The 26144-nt window shown below is 47.0% G+C and overlaps 1 protein-coding gene and 1 long non-coding RNA gene across 4 annotated transcripts; one reads left to right on the forward strand and one right to left on the reverse strand.

Annotated features, from left to right (window-relative positions):
• Window positions 1–341: 341 nt before the first annotated feature.
• On the forward strand, window positions 342–4050 carry LOC311529965 (olfactory receptor 10D3-like; the record flags this gene model as incomplete). The annotated part of the gene is made up of 2 exons (XM_084646241.1): window positions 342–373; window positions 3105–4050. The coding sequence occupies 2 exons, from the start codon at window positions 342–344 to the stop codon at window positions 4048–4050; spliced, it is 978 nt and encodes a 325-aa protein (XP_084502367.1).
• A 12651-nt stretch (window positions 4051–16701) lies between these two features.
• Window positions 16702–23418, reverse strand: LOC311529564. Of its 3 annotated transcripts, none has more exons than XR_014713839.1 (2): window positions 22957–23418; window positions 16702–18973 (listed from the first exon to the last, which is right to left on the reverse strand). It is a non-coding gene; the product is annotated as an uncharacterized lncRNA (long non-coding RNA). The 3 variants fall into 3 exon arrangements; XR_014713840.1 differs by lacking the exon at window positions 22957–23418 and adding an exon at window positions 22206–22950; XR_014713841.1 differs by lacking the exon at window positions 22957–23418 and adding an exon at window positions 19052–20817.
• Between the last annotated feature and the right edge of the window lie 2726 nt (window positions 23419–26144).

The raw sequence follows: 26144 nt of genomic DNA on the forward strand, positions 1-26144 counted from the left end.
AAATAACTCAATGCTCCTCTTGGAGTCTCTACTGTACTGCAAAAAGTGATGAGAACTGGTGCACAGGACGTATGCTGCCCTCTGTCTGCACAGGGTTGTATTCATACAGTATGTGGCTATCTATGAATTTCAGGGGTGAATTTCACCAGTGCATGGATACAATCTTGTGCACACAGAGACACAGAGAAGGGGGCAGGGGAACAGCAGGGGATACAAACCAAGGACAAAGCTCTGTTGGCTTCAGAGGCCTCCAGATGAACCTCTGGCCCAGTTTACGCCTATTTCACACCCTGGGGGGAATTCTCTGCCTTGTGTCACATCGCAGGAGAGCCTAGACGAACATGAACATCCCCTCCCCCGTCACAATGTCTGGGTTAGATTCTCAGCTGGTAGAAATCTACGCAGCTCCCTTCAGTCCAATGGCATTACTCCTGATTTACACCAGGGTGTGTGGCTGAGAGAGGAAACAGCCCCAGGGAATCCAATGGAGTTTCCCAGGAGTCAGGTCAGGGGGAGCGAGAGCAGAATCTGGACCCTGGTGGAGCTGGGGATCTGGCCTTTTCAGTTCCATGGCGCTACACTTACTGATGCCCGCGGAGGGTTTGGTCCCGGGGGTCTATGAGCGTTCTCTCAAATGATGCAAAATCTCCATTAATTGGTGACTCTGCTGCGGTCTCAGTCTGGGAGCCTGGTGGGGATTCAGAACCCTGGTCCCGAAGGGCCCGAAGAGGATTTAACGACCACGGAGAGTCATAAGGAGGCTGGAAGCTGTGGGGCTCGGCGGCAGTGTGGGGTGATACGCTGCGGGCAGCCCAGGCTAGCTTCAGAGCTGATTAGGTCTCCGGGTTGGATACCAAGGGCCCAGGCTGTGCACCTCTCCTGGGCGATGGGCCGTTTGGGATAAGAAAGCTGGATGGTGCTACACAGGAATCACGGCCGGGGACAGAAAGGAAGAATTCCAGGCAGCTGGATCGGCCTTTCCCAATGCAGCCAGTGTAAGACTCCTACTTTGGTAAAGTTCCCTCAGTCTCTGCCTGTCTCTGAATCTGTCAGTCTCTGTCTCGCACAGAGGGAGATGACGTCAGCCAAATATTTTCTTTAGAGAGAAATCGATCCAGCCCTGTATCCATCCTTCTCTGTGCAGTACCTGCCTGCCTGTCTGTCTGTCTGTGGTGTATCTATCCTTTATCTCCCTCTCTCCATGTGTTATATCCGCACCCTGCCAGCGTTTCCACTTCAGCTCTGCCTCTCCTGCACAGGGAAAACTCCCTGGCAAAACCCAAACAGGCTCTTTGTTATTGTCCTTTAAATCTCACCTTAAAAATCCCTCTGGCATGTTATCCACACAGCCGAGCCTGCTGATCACGGCCGAGCAAAGACAAGCTGTGGCCACGGGTGCTGAGGAACAATTTGTGTAGTGGGGGTGCTGAGAAATTGAACCAAACTGTGAACCCTGGACATGATGGTAACCATGTCAAGGGAGGAGCTGCCCCCCGCCCAGCAGCCCGAGTTCCAGCACCTCTGGCTATGACTATTCCCCTTCTTCTTTCCTTTTCCTGCTCTCGCTAATCCCAATAACACCCTCCCCAACAATTCACATCATTAACAAAGCTGAGGCAATTCTTCACCACATTCATTGGTTTGTAATTTCCATCCTCGTCCTCTTCCTTAACACAAACACATAGCAGCCAGTGCATTTATAACAACAAAACCCTACCAAAACAATCACTCCACTGCACACACGGCTATCCCTCTGCGGAGAGCACGAGGGAGAGACCAAACTATATATGACAAATGCTAGCCTCAAAAGGAAGGCTCAAAGGTACTGTGGTGACAGGGGTGGGGAAAGGGCTTAGACAGAACAGAATTGAAGACATTGGAATAGGACAGGTGTCAAGGTTCCTTCCCCACTCTGAACGCTAGGGTACAGATGTGGGGACCTGCATGAGAAACCTCCTAAGCTTATCTTTACCAGCTTAGGTCAAAACTTCCCCAAGGTACAAAATATTCCACCCTTTGTCCTTGGATTGGCCGCTACCACCACCAAACAAAAAATTGTTACTGGGGAAGAGCTGTTTGGACACGTCTTTCCCCCCAAAATACTTCCCAAAACTTTGCACCCCACTTCCTGGACAAGGTTTGGTTAAAAGCCTCACCAATTTGCCTAGGTGACTACAGACCCAGACCCTTGGATCTTAAGAACAATGAACAATCCTCCCAACACTTGCACCCCCCCTTTCCAGGGAAACGTTGGATAAAAAGCCTCAACAATTTGCATAGGTGACCACAGACCCAAACCCTTGGATTTGAGAACAATGAAAAAGCATTCAGTTTTCTTACAAGAAGACTTTTAATAGAAATAGAAGTAAATAGAAATCACCTCTGTAAAATCAGGATGGTAGATAACTTACAGGGTAATTAGATTCAAAACATAGAGAATCCCTCTAGGCAAAACCTTAAGTTACAAAAAAGATACACAGACAGAAATAGTTATTCTATTCAGCACAATTCTTTTCTCAGGCATTTAAAGAAATCATAATCTAACACATACCTAGCTAGATTACTTACTAAACGTTCTAAGACTCCATTCCTGGTCTATCCCCGGCAGAAACAGCATATAGACAGACACACAGACCCTTTGTTTCTCTCTCTCCTCCCAGCTTTTGAAAGTATCTTGTCTTCTCATTGGTCATTTTGGTCAGGTGCATGTGAGGTTACCTTTAGCTTCTTAACCCTTTACAGGTGAAAGGATTTTTTTTTCTCTGGCCAGAGGGATTTTAAAGGGGTTTATCCTTCCCTTTATATTTATGACAACAGGAAAGAGGAAAAGAAACTGGAATGGACTAGAATAGAATAGAAAATACATCCCCTTTGTTCCTCTCTGAACTGTAGGATCTTCAAGCCAGACATTTGCTCTTTCCATGTTCAGCACCAGCACAGTGAGACCCTGACCGCAAGTGGCATTACAATGATAGAAATATACACCACTCCGAATGACTGTGAGTCATGGAGGCTGTGGAAGGAAGGGTGAGCATTGCAGCTCTAGGATGACAGGTCTTTTGGTTTCAGTAACTCACTGGCGTTATTTCTCTCCCCTACCCCAGGAATGAGTCCTCCGTGGGGCGGGTCAACCACACTGCGGTGACTCATTTCATCCTCTTAGGGATCCCCAACACTGATGGCCTCCAGACCATCCTCTTCGTCACCTTCTTAGCCTTCTACCTCTGCACCCTGCTGGGCAACCTGCTTATCTTATTAGCCATCCTCGCTGACCCCCGTCTGCACACCCCCATGTATTTCTTCCTCTGCAACCTCTCCGTGCTGGACATCGGTTTTTCCTCCATCAGCACCCCTAAATTCCTGGCCAACCTCTGGGCCAAGAGTAGAACAATCTCGTTGGGCGAGTGCATGTCCCAGGTCTTCTTTTACCACTTCCTGGGCAGCACCGAGTGCCTGCTCTACACCGTCATGGCCTACGACCGGTACGTGGCCATCTGCCACCCCCTGCGCTACCTGCTCATCATGAACCGGAGGGTGTGCGCCCTCCTGGCCGCCGGCACCTGGATCACCAGCTCCTTCCACGCCACCATCCTCACCAGCCTGACCTTCACGCTGCCCTACTGCGGGTCCAATGTGGTGGACTATTTCTTCTGCGACATCTTCCCGGTGGTCAAGCTGGCCTGTGCAGACACATACATCATCGAGACCGTGACCTTCACCAACACTGGCATGGTGCCCACGACCTGCTTCCTCCTCATCCTCGCGTCCTACGTCAGGATCGTCTATTCCGTCCTGAAGATAAACTCGGCCGAAGGGCGGCGCAAAGCAGCCTCCACTTGCGCCTCGCATCTGGCGGTGGTGACGCTGTTCTTCGGGCCCTGCGCCCTGGTCTGCACACAGCCCCAGCTGAGCAAAGTGCTGGTGACCCCTGTGCAGATCTTCGGCAACGTGGTCACGCCCATGCTGAACCCAGCCATCTACACGCTGAGGAACAAGGAGGTGAAAGCGGCTCTGAGAAAACTGAGAGGGGGTCAAACGCCTGCACGTTGATATGCGGCAGCTGCAGGCATAGCATATGGGTCTGCTTGGAAATACCGAGCTGTCTTTGACATGCTGTGAGGCTGACATTTTCAAAGCTGCCTAAGCGACAGGCACAATCAGTCTGCACTACAGTTAGTAGAAATTGGAGATTCAAACCTTGAAGAGGACGTTGAAAATCTTGGCCTTATTACACAGCTCTACAGAGCTCGAACTCTTTAAGTCCATCATTATAAAGCAGGTTTTCTACTCCTTCAATTATTCTCATGGCTCTTCTCTGATTCCTCTCCAATGTGTCAACACCTGTCTGGAATTGTGAACACTAGAACTGGACAGAGTGTACCATCAGCGGTCACACCAATGGTAAAATCACCTCTCTGTTCATACTAGAGATTGCTCCATTATATATCCCAGGGTCACATTAGGTCTTCTGGCCACAGCATCACACTGGGGGCTCACATTCAGCTAATTCTTCACCATGATCCCCAAATCTTTTTCAGAGTTGCTGCTCCTCAGGAGAGTGGCCCCCATCCTGTAAGCACAGCCTCGATTCTTTGTTCCCAGATGTACACGCATATGTTTAGCTGCATTAAAATGCCACAAATCCAGACTTATGGTGCCTGAGAAAAGACAACCTGGAACGGGAGATCAGTGCACAAAATGTGTACATTGATTTTTAAAACCACTGTAGCTTCTGATGAATAATGGGAAAGCTCCATTGACCTCCAAACCATGGGCACTGGGCGGCCATAGAGGGAGACGCCAAGAGAGCCGGTGGCTATAGTATCTTGTAATTGAAAACTGTATCAATTCAACATACCTACATTTAAAGAGCCCATGGGAATTATTTGCAAACCATTATCTTACAGTTACGACAAAGGCCTGGGACACAGGATATCTAGGTTCCAGTACAGGCTCCATAGAAGATTCTGTATTTGACCTTAAGTAACTCACTACATTGCTTTGTGCCTCAGTTTCCCCATCCATTATACATGTGTAACCTAGAGCTACTGAGACCACTGAGAGAGAGAGATTGGTGAGGCTGCTTTACAGACTTAGCTAAGTGCCAGTTGACTTTTAGCTCATGTGGTAGAGGCTCATGCCTTTAGCTCCAAAGGTTCCCAGGTTCAATCCTGCCTGTGACCCAGGTCTCTTGGCGTTACACGTGGATAATTAAATCCTCTGTCACTCTCAGCTATGAAATGTGGATCGCATTCAGGTGGGAACTGTGTCTATGTATCTGCGCTGCATGTTGCACAAAGGGACCCATGTCTCAGTTCCAGACTGTAGGTCCTACCATAATTCTACTATAACAATAGTGATAATACAAATTAAAATAGTCAAATGCAGTTCCGGCTCTGGTGTTCATGGTAATGACACATGGAACTCAGCTAAAGCAGTCAAGAGTAACTTCTGAGCCTGGCTCCCAGTGCAATGAGAAGGAACAGCCTAGGTACTCATTAGAAATATCGACATTTTAATTAATCCTAGTGGCCATTGCACCCTGTGGGATACTCTGACTGGGCTGGGGATAACAGATCTACAGAGATTAATTATACCATCTGCTTCTGCCTCTTCATCCTGGCTCCCAAGTAAGACGCCTACCAGAGGAAGAGCAGGAAATGATCGCGACTAGAGAAATTGCAAGGAGCCTTATTAAAACTGCGGTGCTGGGACACCAGCAAATGGATTGATGAGATCATTGCTGGAAACCCCCTAATCCAGCCCTGTCTTTCTCATATCCCTCTCTGTGTGGTGTCTATGGATTTGTCCACACTACAGAGCTTCCCAGCGATGTAGCTAACCCCCGCCAGCCTCTTAGGGTAGATGCACAGTAGAGATGCAAGACGAGGCTTGAGTCTATTCTGCTTAGCTAGCTAGTGACGGAGCAGCTTTGGTTCAGTTAAATCAGCCATAATGCTGTAAAGACCCTTTCTCCTGAAACCTGACTGTGCAAAGGGGAGGGTAAGAGAACATGCCCAAGACCCAGAAAGATGCAGAGCGATGTTCATCCCAATGACAAGAGGAGGGCTGGCATTGATAACATTTCCGCTGCTTGGGTTAGTTAATGAAGGCTGGTTCTGTGTCACTCTGTCTGAGTGGCACCCAGAACAATGGTGCTATGATCTACTCCTGGGGGAATTCTGTGCAAAAAAAAATTAAAATTCTGCAGAAAAAAAAGAAAAACTGCACACAATATTTGAAAAACTCTGCATCTCCTGTCTGGGGTCGTACAGTATGGCCGGGAGGGACTGCTAATGCAGGAAGCTGGATCCTGGGAGAGGCAGCACCACATTCTTCTCCCCTTGGCTGCTGCATTTCCTGGGAGTAGAGCCCTGCGGATCAGCAGATACCGATTGCTATCCACTGATATCCTCATCTGCAGATAGAAATTTGCATCTGCGCAGGGCTCTACACACCAGTTTGAATTATTTATGATCATTTATTTCAAAATACCTGTAAGTAAGTATGTCTGTAACATACTTACCTCCGGTGGGGAGGTGGGCTTTGTTCTATCCCCACAGTACCCTCTGGTGGGCAAAAGGCAGAACTGCAGTAACATTTTGGCAGAAGCTCTTTTCTGCACAAAAAATTAAAATTATGTGCAGCTCATTAAAGCTGAAGTAGAACAGAATTCCCCCAGGAGTAAAGCCTTGACTCCATCTTAACAATGAAAGCATGGTCAACCACCTCCATAATTGTACATATAACTAGGTCAAAAGAAACAGTTCAGAAATTAAAATATTTAACAATCTTTGCTATCTGTCATTTCACCAAAATGATGCAAAATCCAGTAATTGCTCATTAGGCTGATGCCTCTGCTACCACAGTCTTCCAGGAGCTTATCCCAAGAGTGAGTGAAGAAAGATAAAAGCACCTTCTTCTTCAAAGGTTTACTCTTTGTTTCAATTGTTTCATCCAGAACATGAGTGTTAGGATATAGATATTCAGGCCTGTCTGTAAAGGCCTGTACTCTAAGAATTTAGGTGTATTCTTATCACTTGGCTAGTGATAGAGGTATAAAAGAAAGAATCAAAACCACTGTCTACCAGTGTAAGGGCCTTCTCAGTGTAAGGGAGGGATAGCTCAGTGGTTTGAGCATTGGCCTGCTAAACCCAGGGTTGTGAGTTCAATCCTTGAGGGGGCCATTTGGGATCTGGGGCAAAAATTGGGGATTGGTCCTGCTTTGAGCAGGGGGTTGGACTAGATGACCTCCTGAGGTCCCTTCCAACCCTGATATTCTATGATTCTTACTGTGACAGTTTGTGGCCCTGTGCTTAGGCTCAGGCCTTTGGCTAAGCAGCAGAGGCAGCCATAAGCTGGGAAGCGAACGGTCACATCCTCACATTCCAAACTAGTCACATTGAAATAAGGTGCTATTGGGCTGTTAGGCACTATCAGGACAGGATTGTATTCCTATCACCTCCAGAGAAAGGGAAGTGCCTAGAAAATGTAAAAGGAAACTTAGTTTGATAGCATCCTGTCTGGCAAGAACTCACTTATCAATAGCTGGGATGTGAAATCCTCACTTCTGTATTGTTTTGTCATTATAGTTCCCACTTTGCTATTGTTTGTCTGTATAATCTCTGTCTGGTTCTGTGATTGTTCCTGTCTGCTGTATAATTAATTTTGCTGGGTGTAAACTAATTAAGGTGGTGGGATATAATTGGTTACATAATCATGTTACAATATGTTAGGATTGGTTAGTTAAATTTCAGGAAAATGATTGGTTAAGGTATAGCTAAGCAGAATTCAAGTTTTACTATATAGTCTGTAGTCAATCAGGAAGTGAGGGAGGGGGTGGGTGTGTGGATGGGGGAGATGGGAACAGGGAATGGGGGTTAGGAAATTGGAATCATGTTTTGCTAAAGGGGGAAATGGGAACAGGGAATGGGGGTAAGGAAATTGGAATCATGTTTTGCTAAAGGGGGAAATGGGAACAGGGAATGCGGGTAAGGAAATTGGAATCATGTTTGGCTAAGGGCAGGAATGGGAACAGGGACACAGGTGTAAGGCTCTGTGGTGTCAGAGCTGGGAAGGGGGATACTAAGGAAGGAAACTGGAATCATGCTTGCTGGAAGTTCACCCCAATAAACATCGAATTGTTTGCACCTTTGGACTTCGGGTATTGTTGCTCTCTGTTCATGCGAGAAGGACCAGGGAAGTAAGTGGGTGAAGGAATAAGACCCCTAACATAAGCCCCCTAACAATGAGCACGGCAGGGTATGTGAAATCTCCGGCTCCAGGAAACAAACAAACCACTCCACAACGTGGATTAAAAAATACTTCACCTGTGCACAGGTAATCCCATAACTAACCACTGCAGAGGGTCTTACACGATTCTCTGAAGCACAGATTCACAGAAACGTAGTGCTGAAAGGGGCCTCAACAGGACATCTAGTCCAATCTCCCCACTCTGAGGCAGGGCCAAGTATATCTAGACCATCCCTGACAGGTGTTTGTCTAATCTCTTCTTAGAAACCTCCAATGATGGAGTTTCCACAGCCTACCTTGGAAGCCTGTTCCAGTCCTTAATGACCCTTATAGTTTGAAAGATACATCTGACAAAGTGGATTGCTCACGAAAGTTTATGCCCAGATAAATTTGTTAGTCTTTAAGGTGCCGCAGGAAACTCCTCATTGTTTTTGCTGAAACAGACTAACACAGCTACCCTTCTGAAACTTGTCACCTTCCTGAAGTGTGATGCCCAGAACTGGGCACAATACTCCAGCTGGGACTTTACCAGTTGTGAGTAGAGCAGGAGAATTACCTCCTATGTCTAACATACAACACTCCTGTTAATACACTCCGTCAAGGTTCCTCCCCCACTCTGAATGCTAGGGTACAGATGTGGGGACTTGCATGAAAACCTCCTAAGCTTATCTTTACGAGCTTAGGTCAAAAACTTCCCCAAGGTACAAAATATTCCACTCCTTGTCCTTGGATTGGCCGCTACCACCACCAAACAAATACTGGTTACTGGGGAAGAGCTGTTTGGAAATGTCTTTCCCCCCAAAATACTTCCCAAAACCTTGCACCCCACTTCCTGGACAAGGTTTGGTAAAAAGCCTCACCAATTTGCCTAGGTGACTACAGACCCAGACTCTTGGATCTTAAGAACAATGAACAATCCTCCCAACACTTGCACCCCCCCCCTTTCCTGGGAAATGTTGGATGAAAAGCCACACCAATTTGCATAGGTGACCACAGACCCAAACCCTTGAATCTGAGAACAATGAAAAAGCATTCAGTTTTCTTACAAGAAGACTTTTAATAGAAATAGAAGTAAATAGAAATCACCTCTGTAAAATCAGGATGGTAGATAACTTACAGGGTAATTAGATTCAAAACATAGAGAATCCCTCTAGGCAAAACCTTAAGTTACAAAAAAGATACACAGACAGAAATAGTTATTCTATTCAGCACAATTCTTTTCTCAGGCATTTAAAGAAATCATAATCTAACACATACCTAGCTAGATTACTTACTAAAAGTTCTAAGACTCCATTCCTGGTCTATCCCCGGCAGAAACAGCATATAAACAGACACACAGACCCTTTGTTTCTCTCCCTCCTCCCAGCTTTTGAAAGTATCTTGTCTCCTCATTGGTCATTTTGGTCAGGTGCCAGTGAGGTTACCTTTAGCTTCTTAACCCTTTACAGGTGAGAGGATTCTTTTTCTCTGGCCAGGAGGGATTTTAAAGGGGTTTACCCTTCCCTTTATATTTATGACAACCCCAGAATGATATTAGCCTTTTTTGCAACTGCATCACAATATAAACAGTGAGGTGGCAATGTTTGCAGAAAATACAAAGCAGACTGGGAAGAGTTACAAAGGGATCTCACAAAACTGGGTGACTGGACAATAAAATGGCAGATGAAAGTCAATGTTGAGAAATGCTAATGAAGTACATGGTGTAACCATGCCTCAGTGGGTCACAACTGAGAATACCAAATTCAGGACAAACTGCTGAGAAATAGGACAGATATACCCCCAAACTAATGGCTATCCCTCCATAAGATATACCAAAACCAAGAACAAAAGTAAACTTCTGTTTCACCACAGTGGCTAACAAGAAGTCATAAAAGCAGTTTCCTTAGGTATTTTAGTCCTTGTATTACCACCGAAAACATTGGATTTAAAGATGAGTGGTTTTTAAAACTAATTTAATCAAATAAAAGGTTCTTCTGATCCCAAAGGACCAGTCATGCACCCAGGTGAATATATAATTCAGATTTCACCCAAAAATCACACTGATGCCAACCCTTTAGTATCTAACATCTAAAGATTTATTGAAAGAAAGAAAGAAAGAAAGAAAGAAAGAAAGAAAGAAAGAAAGAAAGAAAGAAAGAAAGAAAGAAAGAAAGAAAGAAAGAAAGAAAGAAAGAAAGAAAGAAAGGTGAGAGTTAAAATTGGTCAAAGGAGTCAAATACATACAGTAATGGCAAAATTCTGGGTTCAGGCTTGTAACAGCAATGGAATAAACTGCTGGGTTAAGTCAAGTCTCTGGCTGCTTCCAAATCATTGGAAGGACCTCAGTCCTGTGGTTAGAATGCTCCCATTAGTATAAGTTCAAAGTCCAGAGGCTGGAGCAGAAAAGAGGCAAAATGGAGGTGTTTCCATTCCAAGATCTTTTATATCTTCTGCCATGTGGTGGGAAACCCATTGTTTCAAACAAAGCCCTCAGCAAAGCTAGTGGAAAATTAGGGGTGACAAGATAGTGTTCAGAGTCACATGTCCATGCATGAAGGTTTGGACACAGTAGAAGCCATTACCTATACCTCAAACAGCATGTTTGTAGAACAGTCCATTCAGTGTAGATGGGCATCCCCATAGTCCATTGTCAGGTAAGTGTTTCTTCATGAGCGACTTAATTTGAATAGTCCCTCCAAAATGTGCTGACTAAATACCCTGTGGGCATTACCCCAGGAGCAAACATTTGAAACACAGGTATAGAGCCAATGCTCATAACTTCAAATACAAAAATGATACATGCATACAGATAGCACAATCATAACCAGCAAATCATAAGCTTCTCATAGACATCTTAGATGTCACATTATATGCAAGGTTTTTGCAAATATATGTAAGCAGAGTCAGGATGAGCTCCACCGTGACATCTGGTGGTGCGGTGTGGCAAGTTGTGGAAAAGAACTTCAGGGGCTGATCTCATTTGCATAGGCACACCCACCACGCCTAGAATGAGCCCACAGCTGCCCAAATGGTCACTTTGGCTGCTGTGGGATCCCCAGTTTCTCTGTCATTGGGGCAGGAAGAATAAATTGTTATTATCCTGATTATGTGAATCAAGGACAGTGGAACTGTACTTGGCCTTTGTTATAATGGAGGGACTCGCCATCAACTAAGTAGCACTTGCTAGGCAAGGGACATGGGTTCCAAAACTCAGTGAATTGAAAGAGGTTGAGGATAGGTATTAATATGGGTCTTACATGTTAATTACACTGCCCTTTTCCTCTACTGTGGAATGCTAGAGCTAATTTTGGTTCTGTTATGAGTCTAGTTACAGGCTGCTGAGCTGAATTCACTTTGGGCTAACGGTGCACCAGCACTGAGGCTCCCCTGCTACAAGCTGAAATCACAAAAGAGTGAAAATGACTAAGAGCTGAAATCACTGAGTGTTGTGTTCAGTAGTGGGGGAGCCTGAAGATATATTGCAGAGCAGTATGTGGGACAGCTGGAGCAGTTCATGGGGCAGCTGCGTGGAGCGGAGTGGCTGGTGGAGTGGACCAGTATGGGAGACAGTTGGAGCAGCTCACAGGGGGCTGGTAGAGCAGAGCAGAGCCCCATGGAGAGGTGGGGCAATCAGCTTCGGACCACATAAGGTGCCCCTTAACCCTCCCACCTCCACCCAGGTTAGGAGGTAAAAATATGCAGATAAATTTTCATACTCTGGGGCTGCACTGACCAGGGGCAGAGATTTTTGGGTTGTTGGACTTCTGGGACTTTGGGTAACTTTTGGGTTGCTGGACTCAAGAACCAAAGGGAAAGGACATGGCCCAATTTGCTTGGGATGGGTTTTTGCTCATGGATTGTGTTATGAATCCTGTTGGTGGTGTTCCCCCAACATAATGCCACATTGTTTCTCTCTGTTATTAAAAGACTTTTGCTACACTCAGACTTGATGCTTGTGAGAGGGGAAGTATTGCCTCTTGGAGGCGCCCAGCGGGGGTGGTATATATTTATCCCAGGTCACTGGGTGGGGTATCAAGCCAGTTTTGCATTGTGTTATTGTAATGGAACCCCTAGATACTGAACCTGGCCCTTGTTGCTGCCAACTCTGATGGGCAGAAGGGTTACATTTATAACAGTGGTTGCAACAATGATTTATATGGTCATATTTGGATCAGATAACTTCACATATAGAATCCCAACTATACATACAGAATGATGGGGTCTAAATTAGCTGTTACCCATCAAGAAAGAGATCTTGTAGGCATTGTGGATAGTTCATAGAATCATAGAATATCAGAGTTGGAAGGGACCCCAGAAGGTCATCTAGTCCAACCCCCTGCTCGAAGCAGGACCAATTCCCAGTTAAATCATCCCAGGCAGGGCTTTGTCAAGCCTGACCTTAAAAACCTCTAAGGAAGGAGATTCTACCACCTCCCTAGGTAACGCATTCCAGTGTTTCACCACCCAAGGACCGACCCTTGGGGTACTCCACTTGATACCGGCTGCCAACTAGATATGGAGCCATTGATCACTACCCGTTGAGCCCGACAATCTAGCCAGCTTTCTACCCACCTTATAGTGCATTCATCCAGCCCATCTCTGCAAACATCCACTCAATGTGCAGAAGTTGTCAAAAAATCTAACAGAATGTTAGGAACCATTAGGAAAGGGATAGATAAGGCAGAAAATAGATGCCCGCACTTTAAATACTGCATGCAGTTCTGGCTGCCTCATCTCAAAAAAGATATATTCTAATTGGAAAAGATACAGAAAAGGTAACAAAAATGATTAAGGGTATGAAACAGTTTCTGTACAAAAGATTGAAAAGACTGGGATTAACAAGAGATATAATAGAGGTCTATAGAATCAAGTATAGTGTGGAGAAAGTGAAATAGGAAATATTATTTACCCCTTCATATAATACAAGAACTAGGGGTTTGTGATGGGTTTGATCACAGAGAACCTCTGGGACTGCCACCTGATGTGTTGGAATTACCTCTGAGCCCATTTTCCCTGATGGCTTGGGACTCCAGAACCCTGCCTTGTAGAGCCAGACACACCCGCCTACTCCAGCACAGACTCAGGGTCTGAACCATGCACCCCAAAGCTGCAGACTTAACTGAAAACCACTCCTGTCTCCAGCACCCAGACACCCAGCTCCCAATGGGATCCAAACCACATATAAATCCGTTTTACTCTGTATAAAGCGTATACAACATAAACTCATAAATTGTCCGCCCTGAATATCACTGATCACTGAGAGAGATGCACAGGTGTTAGCTCCCCCAGGTATTAATCACTTACACTGGGTTTACATTTATACAAATAGGATGACCACACTCAGTAGATTATCAGCTTTGTAATGATATCTTACAAGAGACCTTTTGCATGAAGCATATTCCAGTTACATTATATTCACAGGTTTCAGAGTAACAGCCGTGTTAGTCTGTATTCGCAAAAAGAAAAGGAGTACTTGTGGCACCTTAGAGACTAACCAATTTATTTGAGCATGAGCTTTCGTGAGCTACAGCTCACTTCATCGGATGCATACCGTGGAAACTGCAGCAGACTTTATATACACACAGAGAATATGAAACAATACCTCCTCCCACCCCACTGTCCTGCTGGTAATAGCTTATCTAAAGTGATCATCAGGTTGGGCCATTTCCAGCACAAATCCAGGTTTTCTCACCCTCCACCCCCCCACACAAATTCATTCTCCTGCTGGTGATAGCCCATCCAAAGTGACAACTCTTTACACAATGTGCATGATAATCAAGTTGGGCCATTTCCTGCACAAATCCAGGTTCTCTCACCCCCTCACCCCCCTCCCAAAAACCACACACACAAACTCACTATCCTGCTGGTAATAGCTCATCCAAAGTGACCACTCTCCCTACAATGTGCATGATAATCAAGGTGGGCCATTTCCAGCACAAATCCAGGTTTTCTCACACACCCCCACCCCCATACACACACAAACTCACTCTCCTGCTGGTAATAGCTCATCCAAACTGACCACTCTCCAAGTTTAAATCCAAGTAAAACCAGAACATCGGGGGGGGGGGGTAGGAAAAAACAAGGGGAAATAGGCTACCTTGCATAATGACTTAGCCACTCCCAGTCTCTATTTAAGCCTAAATTAATAGTATCCAATTTGCAAATGAATTCCAATTCAGCAGTTTCTCGCTGGAGTCTGGATTTGAAGTTTTTTTGTTTTGTTTTTTTGTTTAACCTATCCTAAAGGATGACCCAACACTCTCACAAATCTTGGGAGACAGGCCAGTCCTTGCCTACAGACAGCCCCGCAACCTGAAGCAAATACTCACCAACAACCACATACCACACAACAGAACCACTAACCCAGGAACTTATCCTTGCAACAAAGCCCGTTGCCAATTGTGCCCACATATCTATTCAGGGGACAACATCACAGGGCCTAATAACATCAGCCACACTATCAGAGGCTCGTTCACCTGCACATCCACCAATGTGATCTATGCCATCATGTGCCAGCAATGCCCCTCTGCCATGTACATTGGTCAAACTGGACAGTCTCTACGTAAAAGAATAAATGGACACAAATCAGATGTCAAGAATTATAACATTCATAAACCAGTCGGAGAACACTTCAATCTCTCTGGTCACGCAATCACAGACATGAAGGTCGCTATCTTAAAACAAAAAAACTTCAAATCCAGACTCCAGCGAGAAACTGGAGAAACCTCCTTTTCTTTTTATTATATTCACACTCATTAGCATATTTTCATAACATCGTATAGAGTGCACGGTCACACCCTCCTCCTGAACTTACTACCAGAGACTTGGACACTGTCCATGGCGGAGGCAGTATTCCTAAAATTCCAATTTGGGCTCCCCTCTGGGGCAGACACTCCTGTGTCCCCCAAAATGGAAGGTGAACCTGATACAGCTGTGGGCTCACAGCTACCAGCTATGATAGACCCTTCACTGGCCAGCAAAATTTCCCCCCTCCATTTTACTCAGGTTGGGTTTGCTTCCAACTACAGAATCCTTGGGGTCTGTTCCCACGGCAGCAGTTGCCAGGACCTCAACTTCCAGCTCCAGGATACACGTCTCTGTGCACCTCTTCCACTCCATTACAGCCAGCTCATGCTTCTGGGGCTCAATTTGTGCTTGTCTCTGGACCTCAATTTCTTTGTCTTTTCATAGAATCATAGAATATCAGGGTTGGAAGGGACCCCAGAAGGTCATCTAGTCCAACCCCCTGCTCGAAGCAGGACCAACACCAACTAAATCATCCCAGCCAGGGCTTTGTCAAGCCTGACCTTAAAAACTTCTAAGGAAGGAGATTCCACCACCTCCCTAGGTAACGCATTCCTGTGCTTCACCACCCTCCTAGTGAAAAAGTTTTTCCTAATATCCAATCTCCCCCACTGCAACTTGAGACCATTACTCCTTGTTCTGTCATCAGCTACCACTGGGAACAGTCTAGATCCATCCTCTTTGGAACCACCTTTCAGGTAGTTGAAAGCAGCTATCAAATCCCCCCTCATTCTTCTCTTCCGCAGACTAAACAATCCCAGTTCCCTCAGCCTTTCCTCATAAGTCATATGTTCCAGTCCCCTAATCATTTTTGTTGCCCTCCGCTGGACTCTTTCCAATTTTTCCACATCCTTCTTTTAGTGTGGGGCCCAAAACTGGACACAGTACTCCAGATGAGGCCTCACCAATGTCGAATAGAGGGGAAGGATCACGTCCCTCGATCTGCTGGCAATGCCCCTACATGTACATCCCAAAATGCCACTGGCCTTCTTGGGAACAAGGGCACACTGTTGATTCATATCCAGCTTCTCATCCACTGTAGCCCCTAGGTCCTGTTCTGCAGAACTGCTGCCAAGCCATTCGGTCCCTAGTCTGTAGCGGTGCATGGGATTCTTCCATCCTAAGTGCAGGACTCTGCACTTGTCCTTGTTGAACCTCCTCAGATTTCTTTTGGCCCAATCCTCTAATTTGTCTAGGGCCCTCTGTATCCTATCCCTACCCTCCAGCGTATCTACCACTCCTCCCAGTTTAGTGTCATCTGCAAACTTGCTGAGGGTGCAATCCACACCATCCTCCAGATCACTTATGAAGATATTGAACAAAACCGGCCCCAGGACCAACCCTTGAAGCACTCCACTTGATAGCGGCTGCCAGCTAGACATGGAGCCATTGATCACTACCCGTTGAGCCCAACAATCTAGCCAACTTTCTATCCACCTTATAGTCCATTCATCTAGCCCATACTTCTTTAACTTGCTGACAAGAATACTGTGGAAGACCATGTCAAAAGCTTTGCTAAAGTCAAGATACAATACATCCACTGCTTTCCCTTCATCCACAGAGCCAGTTATCTCATCATAGAAGGCAATTATATTAGTCAGGCATGACTTGCCCTGGTGAATCCATGCTGACTTGTTGCGGTTCAGTGATGAGACAGAACACAGCTTTATGCAAGCAAGCAGGCTGGTCAGCGGAGATGGGCTGTTCTGCCCCCCCTGCCTTCCACCTTCTCCTTTTATTATATTTCTCCCCCTAAGCATTACACACTGCTACACAAAGGAATGTATGACGTTGATTCATATGCTTAGTTACCATCCTCTATCTACTACAATCCTGGTTCTCAGGCCTTGAGCCCAGGCTAAAAAAACCTCCCACAGTTGCTGTCCAAACAATCAAGTTCTCAGGGTTCATATCTAGCCCTTGTCCTTGGATAGAGCAATGTGTGCATTGCTCCTAGGAGACAGTCAGGGTGTGCCCCGCCTGCTTCCAGGTGGAATAGCTAGACATTAACCCTTCATCTCCCCTTTTTTGTTTATTGATAATTGGCCATCTCATGGTAGCCGCCAATTTGTTTTATCATGCTATTTAACTCCCAGACAGACAAGGACATAACCTGGGGAGCTTTCCAGGGCAAAAATTTTACAAAGTCTTAACAAGGAAGGAATACATTGTACACAGCAACAACAAAAAATAAGCCCAATAATTACAAACACAAAATAACCAAAAGCTTAACATCTGCAATATAATCATCTAAAAGGGATACACTTCTTTTACTACAATTGTAACCAGCAAAAGGCAATATAAGTATCATTCTACTAAGACAGCAAAGGGTGCCATCACTTAAATTTGCAGGAATATAATTAAAGGTGCATGAACCACAAGTAAAAACCCATCCTGATGGTAGGATGATATGGCCATAATTATATGAAACATTAACAGCATGGGAACAATTTAAAAGGGATTAAGAAATTTTTTGACAGCCCAATGGCACCTTTGTACTAGTGCAGTTAACTACACGCGCACAGGTGACATTGTGAGCCCCGGCCGGGTACGGTGTGTGAAGGAATATAGCCGTGCGAGGCAGAGTATAGTTGGCCGGGCCCCAATTAGCCATGCTAAAATACTGGGAGAAAAGATTAGCATAAGCAAAGAGCAGTATCTTATTCTCCTTCGGGCTTGTAACGGGGGAGGCGCTTCCGAGCCAACCCCTACAGAAAATAGCAGGCACAAAAGGCACACAATCATCACAGAATTAGCAGTGATTTGGGCGAGAATCGCCACAAACAAAGTCTTAGGAGTTTCTGGCTGCTGATCTGCTGCCAGTTTTCGTTGAGCCGTGGCGACCAATGCTTTTACTGCTCCCCCTGTCACGGGCTGGCTTGGGACGTTACGCCTCCTCCGTTTCCGTCCCGCCGTTGTCGACTCGGGGGGCAACGCGGTCTCCTCCAAGGTCAGCTGAAACTCTGGTATGGGATTCGACAGCCCCTGGTGCCATGCCATGTTGTTTAAGTGCTGGTCGCACGCACCGGGCTGGAACCCACAACGGTCCTGCAGGGAGAGACACAGCAGCATATCCCCGACCCCAAGTGATTAGAGGTGCTGGGCCCAGCCACTGTGGATCGGGCAGCTGACGGTAAAAGACACGCGGTCTTTCCAGTACCTCAGATTTGTGAAAATGCCGATCCGCAGGGGTCTGCTGATCTGCATTCAGTGTTAAATTATTTAAAGTAAACAAGAGAATATACATCTGTTGTTGAATGTCTCCTAAGGTTCGGAGATGCAGCTCCCCTTGTTTTAATTGTTTATCTAGCAAGGTTTTGAGTGTGCGATTGGCACGTTCAACAATGGCTTGGCCCGTGGAATTATAAGGGATTCCGTGTTTAAGACGGATGTCCCAGCGGGCACAAAAGGTGGAGAGGGCTGCAGAGCAGTAGGCTGGGGCATTATCTGTTTTAATTTGGCAGGGGCGACCCATAACAGAAAAGCAGGCCAGCAAATGGTGAATAACTTTGTTAGTGGCTTCCCCACGTTGTGGGGTTGCCCAAAGAAAACCTGAATAAGTATCAACGGAAACATGTAAAAATGAATAGGGGCGGAATTGTGGTACATGAGTAACATCCATTTGCCACAGCTGATTTGCTGCGGTACCTCGGGGGTTAACAGCATAAGAAAAAGTAGGAGCAGCAGCAGCACAGTGGGGGCAGGAACGAACAATAGAACGTGCATGATCAGCAGGAATGTGGAACTGCCGGGCCAAAACAGAGGCAGACTGATGAAAAAAGGCATGGCTTTCAATGGGGTCAGAAAAAAGGGAATTCACCTGACCACGCAACGCGCGATCGGCGCGTGCATTGCCCTCAGTGAGTGGCCCAGGCAGAGGGGTATGACTGCGAATATGAGCAACAAAGTAAGGGAAATGACGAGTGGCAAGAAGACGCTGTAAAGACAAAAACAGGCGAAGGAGATCTGCATCAACCTGAGGGGTAATGAGGGCAAGGGGTAAATGATCAATTACCTGATAAACATAATGGGTATCCACAATTAAATTAAAGGGACAATCAGTAAAAAGTTGAAAGGCCAAAATAACAGCAGCCAATTCTGAACGCTGTGCAGAACGCTGAGGCAGTGTAAAACGAGAATGCCAACGAGGGGGGTCACCCAACTGATAAGTGACTACACCTCGGTGGGGAGAACCATCAGTAAAAAGAGTGACAGCGGAAATAATGGGTTGAGAGCGGCTAAGACGATGAACAACTAGGGGCACCTTTTGGGTAATGACCAATCGAGGATCTTTTGGAGGATTGTAAGAAATCTCTCCCACATAATCACAAAGAGCAACCTGCCAGGGCAAGGAGGTGTGGCACAAAGAGTCAAATTCAGTACGGGACAAGGGGAGCACAATGGCAACTAAATCAGTGCCAGTGAGTTGCACTGCACGGTGGCGGGCTTTACGAACAAGATCAGATAGGGCATCTAAATACGGATAAATATTTCGAGGAGGGGTGGATGAAAGGTACAGCCACTCTATAATAGAGACGGCTGTATCTGTACGGGGTACAAACAGAGCCGCAGTTGGCGTATGAGGGGTGGCAAGAAGAACCAATTGTAAGGGACGGACCTCCGGGAGTCTGTCCACAAACTGCTGACTCAATGCTGCATTGATTTGTCGAATGCAGGCAGTATGCTTTTCAGTGATGGCAATAACCGCACCCGGTGCCTGGGCTCCACGCAGGAGCTCAAACAACGGCTGCAGCATTGAAGTGGGGAGACGAAAATAGGGCCGAATCCAATTTAAATGACCCAAAATCTGTTGTAATTTAACAAGGGTTAGGGGTTGAGGTAAAATTAATTCCGGACGAACCGGAGCAGCATAGGTTTGTAAAACCTTATACCCAAGGTAGTGGTAGGGATAAGAGCGTTGGATTTTTTCTGGTGCCACTAACAGGCCATTTTGGCCAAGAATCTGAGATAAAAATTCAAGCTGTTGTGCCGTGACCCGGGGACCGCTTAGCAAAATGTCATCCATGTAATGGTAGACCTTCAGCGAAGGGTACCGGGCACGAAAAGGGGCAAGGGCCCGATCCACAAAAAGCTGACACAAGGTTGGACTATTTTGCATTCCCTGGGGCAAGACCTTCCACTGATACCTTTGAGAGGGTTGCTGATTATTATATTGTGGCACCGTAAATGCAAATTTTTCGCGATCTTGAGGGCAAAGGGGGATGGTAAAAAAACAATCTTTTAAATCTAACACACAAAGTTGATCGGTTTGAGGAATTAAATTTGGATTTGGCAAGCCAAATTGCAAGGGGCCCATAGGTTGGATGCGTTTATTTATTTCTCTTAAATCATGTAACAGCCGCCAAGCACCTGATTTTTTCTTAATAACAAACACCGGGGTGTTCCAGGGACTGGTGGAGCTCTCCAATCGCTGTGCTTGCAAATGCTGCTGCACAAGTGAATGAAGTGCTTTTAACTTTTCGAGAGGGAGGGGCCACTGGTCAATCCATACGGGCTCTAAGGATTGCCATACCAAGGGCAAGGCGGAGGGCACGGTGGGTGAGGGAGGGTTTTGGGCCATCAGATGTTAATATCGAGGGTGGTGTCTAACTTTGTAAGTAAATCACGGCCCCAAATATTGAGGTGGACAGGGAGCACAAAAGGGCGGATTGTAGCAAGGGCACGGCCTCCTGGTTTAGAGACCGTGACCCAAGACAAACTTTGGCGCCCGGGTTTGCTACCCCCAATCCCCCACAACTCTTTAGAAGGAACCGTAGGCCAACTAACCGGCCACTCCAGGTCACGAATCACTGTAACGTCAGCTCCAGTGTCCACCAGCCCTGTAAAAGGAACATCATTTAAGAGAAGTGTTAACTGAAGTTTCGAGGGGCGGACTGACATTGTCAGAGCAACAAGTGGAGAAGACGCGCTGTGAGACGGCGAGTGAGACAACGTAGATCCAAAGCCTCCTCCGCCCCGAGTTCGATCCTCGGCAGCTGGCACCTGATAGGGGACTAAAATCAATTGTGCAATTGACCGTCCACGCGGGAGCGACTGTGGAAGATGAGTCCACACCTGAACCTTAATAATGCCAGTGTAATCAGCATCAATGACCCCTGGAATGACAAAAAAGCCCTGTTTCCCAGCATGTGAGCGAGGGAGAACAAGACCTACAAAGCCGGCAGGGAGAGGTCCCGTCACCTGTGTAGGTATGGCACAGACCTCCCCTGGCAGCTGAAAGTCAGTGTCCTCCTGCATGATCAAATCAAGCCCTGCACTTCCAGCAGTCGCTGCCCTCATAGAGTCTACGGATTCCAAGGCAGAGGAGCGATTGCCTGAGTAGGAAACACCCCCGTTTGGCCCTGGGTTCGGGGGGGACCCGTCGCGCGGTTTCCCGACCCGCTACGACACTGATTAGCCCAGTGATAACCTTTCCCACACTTGGGGCACTTCTTTGAGGGTCGGGCTGGTGCCTTAGATGAGCGGCACTCCCGCTGAAAATGACCCTCCTTACCACAGCGGTAACAGCGCTTCCCCTCCTTCCCAGTTTTTCTGAGGGCGGCAGCCAGAACTCCAGCCTTGTGGGCTTGTGTGCCAATGTTCTGGCACGCCCGCAGCATGTCTGAGAGCTCTAAAATACCAGAGACTTGTGCTGCCTGGAGAGCACGGCGGCAATCCTCATTTGCATTTTCAACTGCCAATTTTAACAGGAGCTCGTGAGCAGCCTCAGTGTTATCCACCTGTCGGAGGATAGCCTCCTGCAATCTGTTGGTAAAATCCAAAAAGGACTCTAAGGCACCCTGACGGATACTGACAAAGCTTTTGGTAGGCTTGTCTGAATCCGGGACCTTCTTGAAGGCATGCTGGGCACAGGTGGAGATAATGGGGAAGACGGCCGGAGGGAGTTGAGACTGCATCCCAATAGTAGCAAACTGGCCCTCCCCTGCCAAATGCTCATAAATGATACCTTGCTCTCTATATACCTGGGCTTGGCGTTCTGCCATCTGCCGATACTCACTAAGCCAAATAACATACTGACTGGGTGACAACATCATGCGCAGCAGCGTTTTCCAATCCTCAGGGATTAGGGAGTACCCAGCACCCATCCCTTCAATGAGACCACGCACAAAGGTGCTAGTCAGGCCAAATTCACGAATTGCTTTCTTTACCTCTCTAACCACCGAGTATGGCAGAGTGGTCCAGGTGCCCACGGGGTTGCCCTGGTCATCATTCTGCCAGGTCACCGGGCAAACGGAGACCAGATCAGCCAGCTCCTCTGCTGTAAGATCTGATCGAGCTTTCGCTGCGTGAACCATTTGTTGCACCAGCGAAAGCTTCTGAGCAGATGCAGATGACTCTCCGGGGGGCCCCATGGGGGGAGGGTGATCACACACCGGCTCCGGTGGGGAAGGCCAGGGAGGCGGTGGTAATAGAGGCACTGGGGGCGAAGCAGGGGGAGGGATGGCTGCAGGAGCGGACGGGGGTGGCAGGATCGGCAGCTCCTCTGTTGGTGCTGAAGAGGGCCTTTCCAAGGCGACACGCTGTGTCGCATCGCCAGGAGGGGGGATGGCTGCAGGGGCGGACGGGGGCGGCGAGAGCACCAGCCTCGCGAGGGAGGGTCTGTCCGAGGCGACACGCTGTACCACGTCGCGGCAGAGGTGCCAGGCATGTAAAGCCTGCACGGGTGCCCGAGGCTCTTTGTGCAATGTCTGGCCCAATCGCTCCCAGTCCGCTAGCTTAAGGCTTCCAGCTTCAGGATACCATGGGCACTTGGCACGCACCTCCTGTAGCAGGAGAGTGAGTTCTCGAGCCGGGCAGTCATGCTGAGCCTTACGCAGCAAATACTGCAGCTCATTACGGTGTTGCACTTGCAAAGCAGAGAGGGAGCTTCCCATACTTACCACAATGAAAAATACTCACCGGGATCCACGAAGTGGATGAGTGACGCGTCTGAAACCCTTGCCGGGCGAGGTGAGTGCTGAGGGCCCCACGTTGGGCGCCAGTTGTTGCGGTTCAGTGATGAGACAGAACACAGCTTTATGCAAGCAAGCAGGCTGGTCAGCGGAGATGGGCTGTTCTGCCCCCCCTGCCTTCCACCTTCTCCTTTTATTATATTTCTCCCCCTAAGCATTACACACTGCTACACAAAGGAATGTATGACGTTGATTCATATGCTTAGTTACCATCCTCTATCTACTACAATCCTGGTTCTCAGGCCTTGAGCCCAGGCTAAAAAAACCTCCCACAGTTGCTGTCCAAACAATCAAGTTCTCAGGGTTCATATCTAGCCCTTGTCCTTGGATAGAGCAATGTGTGCATTGCTCCTAGGAGACAGTCAGGGTGTGCCCCGCCTGCTTCCAGGTGGAATAGCTAGACATTAACCCTTCACTGACTGTTCCTGATCACTTTCCTCTCCTCTAAGTGCTTCAGAATTGATTCCTTGAGGACCTGCTCCATGATTTTTCCAGGGACTGAGGTGAGGCTGACTGGCCTGTAGTTCCCAGGATGCTCCTTCTTCCCTTTTTTAAGGACAGGCACTACATTAGCCTTTTTCCAGTCGTCCAGGACCTCCCCCGATCGCCATGAGTTTTTCAAGATAATGGCCAATGGCTCTGCAGTCACATCCTCCAACTCCTTTAGCACTCTCGGATGCAGCGCATCCGGCCCCATGGACTTGTGCTTGTCCAGCTTTTCTAAATAGTCCTGAACCACTTCTTTCTCCACAGAGGGCTGGTTACCTCCTCCCCATGCAGTGCTGCCTGTTAGGGGGCTTATTCCTTCACCCACTTACTTCCCTGGTCCTTCTCGCATGAACAGAGAGCAACAATACCTGAAGTCCAAAGGTGCAAACAATTCAATGTTTATTGGGGTGAACTTCCAGCAAGCATGATTACAGTATCCTCCCTTAGTATCCTCCTTCCCAGCTCTGACACCACAGAGCCTTACACCTGTGTCCCTGTTCCCATTCCTGCCCTTAGCCAAACATGATTTCAAATTCCTTACTCCCATTCCCTGTTCCCATTTCCCCCTTTAGCAAAACATGATTCCAATTTCCCCACCCCCATTCCCTGTTCCCATCTCCCCCACCCACACCCCCGCCCACTTCCTGATTGACTGCAGACTATATAGTAAAACTTGAGTTCTGCTTAGCTATACCTTAACCAATCATTTTCCTGAAATTTAATTAAACAATCCTAACATGATTATGTAACCAATTATATCCCACCACCTTAATTAGTTTACACCCAGCAAAATTAATTACACAGCAGACAGGAACAATCTCAGAACCAGACAGAGATTATACAGACAAACAAAAGCAAAGTGGGAGCTATAATGACAAAACAATACAGAAGTGAGGATTTCACATCCCAGCTATTGATAAGTGAGTTCTTGCCAGACAGGATGCTATCAAACTAAGTTTCCTTTTACATAGAATCATAGAATCATAGAATATCAGGGTTGGAAGGGACCTCAGGAGGTCATCTAGTCCACCCCCTGCTCAAAAGCAGGACCTATCCCCAATTAAATCATCCCAGCCAGGGCTTTGTCAAGCCTGACCTTAAAAACTTCTAAGGAAGGAGATTCCACCACCTCCCTAGGCAACTCATTCCAGTGTTTCACCACCCTCCTAGTGAAAAAGTTTTTTCTAATATCCAACCTAAACCTCCCCCACTGCAACTTGAGACCATTACTCCTTGTCCTGTCCTCTTCCACCACTGAGAATAGTCTAGAACCATCCTCTCTGGAACTACCTCTCAGGTAGTTGAAAGCATCTATCAAATCCCCCCTCATTCTTCTCTTCTGCAGACTAAACAATCCCAGTTCCCTCAGCCTCTCCTCATAACTCATGTGTTCCAGACCCCTAATCATTTTTGTTGCCCTTCGCTGGATTCTCTCCAATTTATCCACATCCTTCTTGTAGTGTGGGGCCCAAAACTGGACACAGTACTCCAGATGAGGCCTCACCAATGTCGAATAGAGGGGGATGATCACGTCCCTCAATTTGTTCGCTATGCCCCTACTTATACATCCCAAAATGCCATTGGCCTTCTTGGCAACAAGGTCACACTGCTGACTCATATCCAGCTTCTCATCCACTGTCACCCCTAGGTCCTTTTCCGCAGAACTGCTGCCTAGCCATTCGGTCCCTAGTCTGTAGCTGTGCATTGGGTTCTTCCGTCCTAAGTGCAGGACCCTGCACTTATCCTTATTGAACCTCATCAGATTTCTTTTGGCCCAATCCTCCAATTTGTCTAGGTCCCTCTGTATCCTATCCCTGCCCTCCAGGGTATCTACCACTCCTCCCAGTTTAGTATCATCCGCAAATTTTCTGAGAGTGCAATCCACACCATCCTCCAGATCATTTATGAAGATATTGAACAAAACCGGCCCCAGGACCGACCCCTGGGGCACTCCACTTGACACCGGCTGCCAACTAGACATGGATCCATTGATCACTACCCATTGAGCCCGACAATCTAGCCAACTTTCTACCCACCTTATAGTGCATTCATCCAGCCCATACTTCTTTAACTTGCTGACAAGAATACTGTGGGAGACCGTGTCAAAAGCTTTGCTAAAGTCAAGATACAATACATCCACTGCTTTCCCTTCATCCACAAAACCAGTAATCTCATCATAGAAGGCAATTATATTAGTCAGGCATGACTTGCCCTGGTGAATCCATGCTGACTGTTCCTGATCACTTTCCTCTCCTCTAAGTGCTTCAGGATTGATTCTTTGAGGACCTGCTCCATGATTTTTCCGGGGACTGAAGTGAGGCTGACTGGCCTGTAGTTCCCAGGATCCTCCTTCTTCCCTTTTCTAGGCACTTCCCTTTCTCTGGAGGTGATAGGCACTATCAGGACAGGATTGTATTCCTAACAGCCCAATAGCACCTTCTTTCAATGTGACTAGTTTGGAATGTGAGGATGTGACCGGTCGCTTCCTAGTTTATGGCTGCCTCTGCTGCTTAGCCAAAGGCCTTAGCCTAAGAACAGGGGCTCAGACTGTCACAGTAAGAGAAGGCCCTTACACCAGCAGACAGTGATTTGGATTCTTTCTTTTATACCTGTATAACTAGCCAAGTGATAAGAATACACCTAAAT

The sequence above is a fragment of the Lepidochelys olivacea genome (assembly GCF_965140295.1).
Source record: "Lepidochelys olivacea isolate rLepOli2 genome assembly, chromosome: 13".
NCBI classification, from domain to species: Eukaryota; Metazoa; Chordata; order Testudines; family Cheloniidae; genus Lepidochelys; species Lepidochelys olivacea.